At 50.5% G+C, this 8,985-nt stretch overlaps 1 protein-coding gene across 1 annotated transcript; it reads left to right on the plus strand.

The window, feature by feature from the left end:
* The first annotated feature begins 6 nt into the window (after positions 1-6).
* On the plus strand, positions 7-8,912 carry LRRC41 (leucine rich repeat containing 41). The gene is given in 14 exon segments (XM_075759504.1): positions 7-118; positions 121-141; positions 144-200; positions 203-266; positions 268-365; positions 452-538; positions 1,027-1,097; positions 1,889-3,038; positions 3,469-3,714; positions 4,610-4,774; positions 5,095-5,193; positions 5,679-5,801; positions 6,738-6,813; positions 8,048-8,912. Coding segments are annotated over 14 exon segments (2,589 nt in total). The 5' UTR covers positions 7-21; the 3' UTR covers positions 8,283-8,912.
* The last annotated feature ends 73 nt before the right edge of the window (positions 8,913-8,985 follow it).

Here is an 8,985-nt window from a genome sequence, read left to right on the forward strand (position 1 = left end):
CTGGGCGCTTCCCTTCCAAACATGGCAGGCGGCGGCTGCCGCGCCTGCGACCGTCTCAAGGTGGCTACCGCGCCCTTTTTCCTGGGGATCGCAACCCTGGGGCTGGCTCGGCCTGGCTGCGCTGCTGGCCTGTGCGGCCACGCGCGGGAAGGGCACGCCGCTGGACGCGACCTTCCCAACATGGCCGCCAGCTCCCTCCTCCCCCAAGATGGCGGCGGCGGCGGCGCGCGGGAGGGAGGGGGTGTGTCTTCCCAAGATGGCGGCGGCGCTGAGCGGGGCGATGGCGGCGGAGCCGCGCAGCCTGTTCGCGCTGAGCGCGGCGGCGGTGAGCCGCAGCATGGGGGCCCTGGAGCGGGACGTCTGGGGTAAGGCGCGGGCGGCTCGGGGCGGCGGGGCGCGGGGCCTGGGGCCTGCCCGCACTCTGCCGCCGTCTCCCTCTGGCTCTCCGCAGCGCTGCCCGGGCACCTCCTGCGGGGGCTCCTGCCGCTTCTCACCGTCTTCCGCCTCGAGCGGGCCGAGGGCGCCGCGCGGAGAGCAGGTGACACCGGCGGGGACGGCGACAAACCCTTGGGGTACCCCCGGGCGGGAGGGACGAGCCCCCAGAACTGGGGGACGGACGGACGGACGACAAACCCCAAACCCCCGCCCGCACTGCGGGGTGCCCCCGACTCCGAAAGGTGAGCCCCACACCAGGGGCACCCCCGGAGGAGAGACGAGCCCCTCCAGGCTGGACGCTGGAGCCCTGGGCCGGAGGGGGGAACGCCCGCGGAGCACAGCCCCCCCCCCCCGCCACCGGGGCTCGGACACGCCCCTGCGGCCAAATCCTGGAGCCCCGGGCCCTGCCCTACCTCCGCTCCTCCGGAGGACCACCAGAACCGGGGCGGCGGTCTGCCCTGGCCGCAAAGCACCGTCCTTTTGCCGCAGGGGTGCGTGGGGACAGCTCCGGGGAGGGGGGGGGGGGAACGCTCGCATAGGGAGAAGGGGTGAAAGCTTGATTATTTTTGATTATTTTTTCCCCCACCCCAGGCCTCTCGACACAGCCCATCTGGCGCAAGCTGTGGGACGACGTGATGAAAACCAGGCCGCCCAACTCGGAGGTGAGGGGACACTGCCGGTGGGAGAAGGGGCACGACGCAGGCACCCCCGTTTCTGCCATCTTCTGCGAGGTTTCATTTCTAAGCCTGACGGTGCTGCTGGTGCTTGTTTGTAAGCGTTTGTAGAGCTCCGGACCAAGGCGTGACCGCGGTATCGTAATCATTTTGGGAATGGGATTCATAAAGGGAATTGTAGTGTACATACCACGATAGCGAGTGTGCTGAAAAAATAAATTCTGTCCTTAGAGATGTAATTCTTGGGGAAAAAGAGGATAAAAACAGTATCTTCCACCTACACTGGCAAAAAAATGTGCTGATGTCTTAGAAAGCGCTAGAAAAAGACTTATAGAAGAGTTTGGAAGAACGGTCTATGTAGCAAAACTGAAGCAGCTCCATTGATTCAGTATTGTAAAAGAATGGTTAACACACAACTTAATCACAGCCTATAAATAGACGCTCGGGAAGAAAATTCCTGATGATATGGTTTTTTAATCCGTGAAAACTTGGCTTAGCTTCGAACCACTGAATACGTTTAAATTGGTTAAGAAGCAAGATGAAGAGATAGCGATGAGAGTAATGGTTTTTGAACAAATACACTGAGGAAGGATGTTGAGAGCTAGGAAGGTAGTCTCACTTGTGCTAGCAGAAGGTTTTCTTGGACACTGCATTTACCACGTTAGCAGAGAGCAATAATTTAACTGAAAAAGAATGAGAAAAATCATGGCTGTCTTCTTGTTAACATGGTCCTGTTGAATAGGTTTTACCCTGGTTGACCTAAGGTAATTTAATTGCAGAATATAACCTGTTGGAGGAAGAAGTTCCTTGAAACGTTCTTCTCAAACGTTCTTCACGGTGTCTTGGATGTTTCCTCTGACTGGCGTCTCAACGACCATCACTTTTCGCCGCTGCTCCACAGCTCCCCACACGTTTCCCAGCTTACCCTCTGCAACATGCTGCAGGGTGCAGTGGAGCTCGCTGCTGAGCACAACCAGAAAGTGCTTGAAAATCTGGCAGGCTCCCTGCGGATCCTGAAGTTCCAGCACCTTCTCTCCTCTGACCAGTCCATCAGGCGTTCGCTGGTTTTACTTCTTCACCGGCTGATTCACCATGGCTCTGTCAGCCAAGTGTCCATGTATTCCTGGCCCGTTCCTGACACGGTTCTTCTCGTCCTCATTTTGAGCATGAGTGCTGGGTTTTGGCGCTTGGGAAATGCCCTCACGTATCACGGCAGCCTGTGTGGCCTTTGCAGAGGGGAGGACAAAGCCCAAAGCCAGGAGCCAGCACAAGAGCACGCAGAGAGGGGCCATTGCAATGAGAGGGAGCAGAGCGATGGCGAGAACCAGAAGGGATCCCCCAGGGCCCCGGAGGTGGGTGGGTGCAGGACTGATGCTCACCTGAACTCTGTCCTCTCTGGACCGAGAAGTCCTCCTCTGCGAAACCAAGCACGTGAGGAGGTGAGCTGCGAGGTGCCCTGTGACCACACCAGTATTCAGGGAGGATCTCATCGTTGGGTCTCAGACCAGCTGTCCCATCATCCCATTCTCCGAAAGACACGCAGACGGCTGAAATCTGCGGTAGGGAAGAAACGTCGCTGCCTCAGACGAAGCAGGAGACTGTATGCTGACCCAGAAGACCTGTATGATTTCGTTTTTACTGTTGCTAGAGAGGATAATTCAGGGTTATTCGACAAAAACAGTGCCCCAGAGGGAGAAAACGCTGAGAACTGGACTAGTTCCTCCCCAGGATCTGCGTGCGCTGGCCATGCTGGCTGTAAGAAAAGAGGAGGATCTGCTGGGATCTTTTCTCTGAAAGCTGCTCACCGCTTCCGAAGTGTGTCCACGCTGGAATTGTTCTCCATTCCTTTAACTGAGGAGACCTGTCGGATTCTGAGTAACCTGCTGAGCTCCTGGGTGTCTTTAGAAAACTTGGTTCTGTCTTACAACGGTTAGTGGTATGAACAGATTGGTTCCTTCCAGCCTTGGTCTAATGGTCTGACTTACTGCTCAGGTTTACCCTGATTTTATTTTTACTGGAATGGGCGTGTAAGAGTATTGGTACCTGATCTTGAGAACGGCATCAGTAGAGATGGTTAATGAGTGTGAGGACTTGTTCGAGGGAGAGAATGGGGTCCTTCTGCCCCAAAACAGCCCCTGGCCATGTGCTTAAATGCCATCCAGAGAGGGCAAAGGGAAGAGCCAGATCTCCATCTCCCGTATACACCGTCAGTGCCGTAGCTTAAGAACGTGTGGATAAAGCAGTCTGGGAGTTTAGCCTTTTGACTTGGGTTGCCTGGCCATTGGTGCAGCTCCAGCCGCGTGTGTGTTGGTGCCTTACCAGGCACAGCTAACGCCTTTTTGTACACATGCTGTTCCAGGCCTGGGCGCTAACATCATCTGCATCCTCTCGGGGCTCCGGGCCCTCTCCCGCCACTCAGACTGCCACCTCCGCGTGGTGCGCGTGAGCGACATCTTCTCCCACATGCCTTGCATGGAGCTTGTTCGCTGCATCCTAAGCGCCTTTCCCCAGCTCCACACGCTCTCAGTCAGCTTCGACCTCAAATGTCAGCTGGAAGGGAACAGGCCAGAGGGGAATCCAAGCTGCAGTGAGGCAGAAATCCCAGGTAGGAAACAGATTCTGAGCAATGACCAGGATGTGGCAGGCAGATAGAGCCGTAAAAGCTTGGCATGTAGATTTGAACTGTGCACTGTTACAGTGATGTGTAATTAAGCAATTAGAGCCTCACCTTCCTGATTTAGATGGTGTTACAGTTTGTCTTTTCCAGTATGTGACATGCTCTGTGGAGCCTGAGTCTTGGACAAAGCAATTTTCTTGCTTTATGCCAACCTGCTGCAACATCAGCTTTGTACAGGTCCAGTCATAACCTGCTAGCAGTGACTGGCCACGCAGCGTATACGAGGAGTGTATCCCTGTATCCCACCAGATCTGTACATTGGTTGGGAGTTTCTGCTTTGTCCTTCCTATTGACTGGGCAGCTCTAAGCCTTGGACAGACCCTTAAGCAGAAGAAAAGCATCTCTTGATCATCACAATACCACATGTGATGGCAAAGCACTGTCCAAGCCTCTGGATTACAGTCAGGGAGCTGTAGCAGTGTGTTCTCAGCTCATGGGTTTCTCATCACCCTTATTAGCCCCTGAATGACCAGAAAAGCAGTAAGCAAAGCCTGAGCACGTATGGAGTGGGTCAGTGAAGAGCTGTGCTCTGGGAAGACACTGACCGGTTTCTCAAGCATTGTTTCACTGCCAGAATGCAGTGGTGGCCCTGTGGCCTGGCAGGAGTCCTGAAAGGAGCCTTAAAGGATTTACGTTACCATAGGTCTGAGCTGCCATAGAGCTCTGTGAGGCAGGGTGTGTCACATACATAGGCACTTTCTACCAACCTAAATGATAGTCATGTCAGGCATGTGGACTTCTTGCTTGCTCTAGGACCTAGCTATGTTGAAGATGGGCACTCCGGACCAAGCTCTTTCATTGTTGTTTATTTTTCTTCCCTCAGATAGCTGCCTGGAGCAGCTGGAGATCCGATTCCCCAGGGAACCTCTGCACACCGCGTTCCTGCTGCCCGTGCTCAAGGCGTCAAAGTCCCTCCAGCAGTTGTCCCTTGACAGCGCCACACTGCCCTGTGCTCAGGAGCTCGGGCTCCTTTTGGAAGCACTCAAAGGTACTCTGCTGAGCTTTAGATAGCATCACCGTGACACACAGCATAGCTTCCTTGCTGCGATCTTCCATCCTTTAGCGTGAAGCCAGCTTAGGTGGGTCCATTTCTTCAGTGTGGACGTCCTTGTCTCCTGAGAAAAGAAAATGGGTGTCAGCCATCCCATTTTCTGTGCTGAGCATGTGAATGATGCTGCATAGCAGGATGGTTCCTTTTTAAGTACCCACAGTCCAGCTCAGTTTCTGGGCGTTAGCTGGTAGTTGGATCAGGGTCTTTTTATCCCAAGGACATACAGTACTTTACCCAAGAACTTGTTTTGCTTTTAGAGTATAATCCAAATTTGAAGAAAGTGAGCTTTCATGATGTGAACCTGGCTGAGCACCAGAAAGAAGTTCTGCTTTTGCTTCAGGATCCCATACTGCAAGGTACAGTAAACTCCTGGGTGCTGGTGCCTGGAAAGGTGCTACAGGTGGCTGCTTGTGGCTGGCTGACATTTAAGAGGTGATCTTCAGATGTGTGAGGTTTAATCAAATGTCACTGGGGCAGATCTATAGCTGTTGGCAGAGCGGGAACGTGTCTGGTTCTTTGTGCCAGCAGGGCAGAGAGAGGAGCAGCTGCAAAACTGGTTTGTGCTGCCAAGAAGAGTCCATATTCTTAGCTATGGAACAAAGGTTTTGAACCTGCAGAGCGCATTAGCCTTTAACTGGGTCAGCTGGCAAAGCCACTTCCCTGGGTGTGATCTGCGCTCTCTTCCCATGACGGATCGGTGGTACTGTTGTATGCAATCCACTGCTGGGGAAGCTTTCTTCTTGCATATGGATTAAGGACTGGAGCTGTCTGCAGGATGTAATTAGGGAATAATGAAGTGCCCAGGGAGTACTAACATACTGTCAATCCATTTCTTTCATAGAAATAACATTTTCCTTCTGCCGGCTGTTTGAAAGCTCTACTACTGAATTTTTGTCGGAAATAATCAATACAGTGAAAAGAAATTCATCTTTGAAGAGCCTCAAACTGCCTGGGAATCGCCTTGGTGCGTACTGTGAATGTTGCTGTGGGACCTTGACTTTAGACCAGCTCTCTTGGAGATAACTTGAGGGTTGGAGTTAGGACCTTTGCTAGCTGGTGACCTCTGTGCTGAAAACACAGGCATGAATAGAGTGGATTTAGCTCACAAAATAAGGAGCACCAAGTTCATTTTTTAATGGCAGAATTTCAGTTGAGTTCAGCAATGTACCAAGAGCCCAGGTGCTGCACGGTCATTGCGGTTGCTTTTCTCTGCAGCAAAAGCAAGTATCAGTGGGACTTCAGATTTGAGTGAACACTAATCTGCTCTAGACTCTTTAACAGGACTACATCCAGCAGCAGATGCGCTGCCTTTCATCAGGAGGCACAGGTTTCGCCCAAGTTTGGGCATTTTGTGCCTTGAAAGGTGTTGGCAGCCACTGGAGGGATGGGGATAAGTAAAGGAAGGGTTTGTGTCAAAGAAGTGGAACTGAATTTACAGAAATGATAGGCTTTTTGGATCACAGGCCAAGTAGAAATATCTGAGAAATTAATTTCAGGTAAATCCCAATTATTATTTTCTGGTCTTTTAAAGAAATGAAATGGGAAAGCTTGGGATCACCTGAAATACACCTAATTTCTGAGGTTTGAGTTGAACCCTGGTGCTTTTGGCCATTTTTAAAACAAAGCTGCATATTGACTTCTCAAACAAAACCAGGATTTTTCTAGTGAAACAAATTGCTCTGTCAGCAAATGTTTCCATTGCCTTGAACACTCTGCTCAGGGGGGCAAATTTGCTTTAGGCCACTGAGGGGGACAAACTGAGAGTGCAGAGATGAGCCCTTTGCGCTGCACGCGCCTGCTCACAGCCTCCTTTCTGCACTATTATCCCAGCCCTGTGGCCATCTAAATATTTAAGACAGTTCCCAGTTTGCATCTAACACCTGCATTTCTCCCCTCTTAGGGAATCACAGGCTGGTCGCCCTTGCGGATATTTTCTCTGAAGATTCCTCCTCTTCTCTTTGCCAGCTGGATGTCAGGTATTCTGCTGCTCTAAACACACCGAATTTCTTGTTTTGGGAGAGCTGGAGCTGAACTGGGTTCAGACAGCAGAAGAAGCCTGAACATGGTTTTGTTCCTTCCTCAAGGGAACACGTGCCCAAGAAAAGCTTAGAGAAACGCTGCAATGAGCCCATACAACCTCAGGGACCTCCAGCATCTCTGAGGCATCTTGCTGTCCCTTTTATAAATGAGTCAAGCTCCATCTTAAAAGCAGCTTTGGTTTGCTGCTCCCTTGGGAGGCTGCTGCAAGTTCCTCCTGTGCTGTAGGTTAGAACTAACATCCCTACATATATTTATTCTTAGGCATCAGTGTGAATAGCTCTGTTCCCACTGCTGTAGGAGAGAATGCTGTCATTGCCGGTCAGATCCCATGAATGCCTCTGCATTCCTTTTGTCTTTGGTCTTCAGCCTGAACTTCTGCTCTCTTCTTGAGCCTGAGTGGCCATAAAGATAGACAGTAACCTTCATGAAGCACATGGAGGGTGACGTTTCTGCAATACTAATGACTTTTTTGCTTGATTTCCCCCGCCCGCCTTCTTTACATCCTAATGGCTCACATTGCTGAGAATGCAGGCCTGACTATTTAACCATGGCCACTCCTTCAGCAGCCTTGAATCCTTACTGTTACTGTGCCTCTCACAGGATTAAGTCTAGCATGCAACTTCGTATTTAGTTACACACCTGTGCAGGTGAAATGACCTTTTAATCCCCTAGAAACACCAGGATCTGACACATGCTCTTGAGACTTTCTCAGAAGGAAAAGAGAAATGATCACTTACTGCTGAGGCCTGCACTGGGACCTGTAGGTTGGGCCAGGCCCCTTGGTCCAGGCAGCTGACAGCTGTTATGAGACTGAAGTGCTCCTGGCACTGCTTAGCCAGCAGCTTGGGTCCAGCTACATTTTAAGGCCACAGCTAGGTCTACTTAAGTCAGTAGTAAGGAGGCCAGGATAACAAGCTTAGCTTGTCAGTAGTTACTACCTTAGTTTTAAAAAGCTTCCAGCCCTTCATAGTACTGTGCTTCAGTTTTGTTTTTCATCAAAACTGAAAGACCACTCACACTTTGTATTGCTGAAGAAAGTTGTACTTTGCATTGAAATATCCTCAAGTACCTGCACTGGTAGTTACTAGAAGGAACAGTAATTTAAACTGCTCAAATTATAGCAGAGACTCTTAATGACTTTTTTTTTTTTGTCCTCCTTTCCCTGGAAAGCTCAAATTGCATCAAACCCGATGGGCTCCTGGAGTTCACAAAGAAGCTGGAAGGCCATATCCAGCAGAGAGGGGGACAGATTCAATTCACGCACCTCCGCCTCTTCCAGAATTGGCTGGACCAGGATGCTGAAACAGCTCAAGAAGCACTTCGGCGTCTCAAAGCAGTGTGCAGTGTGGTCAACGACTCGTGGGACTCCTCCCAGGCCTTTGCTGACTACATCAGTGTTATGTAATGGATGCAGGAGAAAACTGATCAGCTGGAACCTAAGCAGTTCAGTCCCTGGCCAATGAGATTTATTTCATAGCACGGGTGGGTGTTTCTTCCCTGGTTCAAGCAGGGTACAGTTGTTCTCGTCACTTTTCTATTCATTTGAAGAAGGGGTAAAACAGTGACATGACACACAAGACCGTGTGGGTCAACAGCTGTATTTCCAGGTGATCTAACTCTTACCATCTTCTCAGTTTGAATATTTTAAGTGGGACAGATACCAAATGAGCTTCAGTGACTTCCTGCAGATCTCTGAACAGGCAGGTATTTATTTCACTGTATGTTGTTACAAATTTCATGTTGTTTCAGCCAATGTCTCATCAATAACTAATCTCCATTGTTGGAGAGACTCAGAAGCCACCTGGCTGCAGTCCTTGGCAACCAGCTGTAGGTGACCTTGCTTTTGAGCAAGGGCACTGGACAATATGACCTTGAGGTCCCTTCCAACTTCAACTATTCTGTGATCTGTGAAATAAAAACTCCTCCCTCCACTTAAAGGGAGTAGAAAACAAGCTAGAAAAGCCCCCATCCTTGACCTTCTACATTTAGAAAATTTTACTTTATACAAAAAAATAAAATCTTTGTGTACCAAGTAGTCTGCTGTTTATTTGCAATCATGTTGCGCCTCTCCAGTGTCTGCAGTCATTTTACAGAGGTTTGTTCTTTTG

This window comes from Balearica regulorum, chromosome 8 (genome assembly GCF_011004875.1).
Source record: "Balearica regulorum gibbericeps isolate bBalReg1 chromosome 8, bBalReg1.pri, whole genome shotgun sequence".
NCBI lineage: Eukaryota > Metazoa > Chordata > Aves > Gruiformes > Gruidae > Balearica > Balearica regulorum.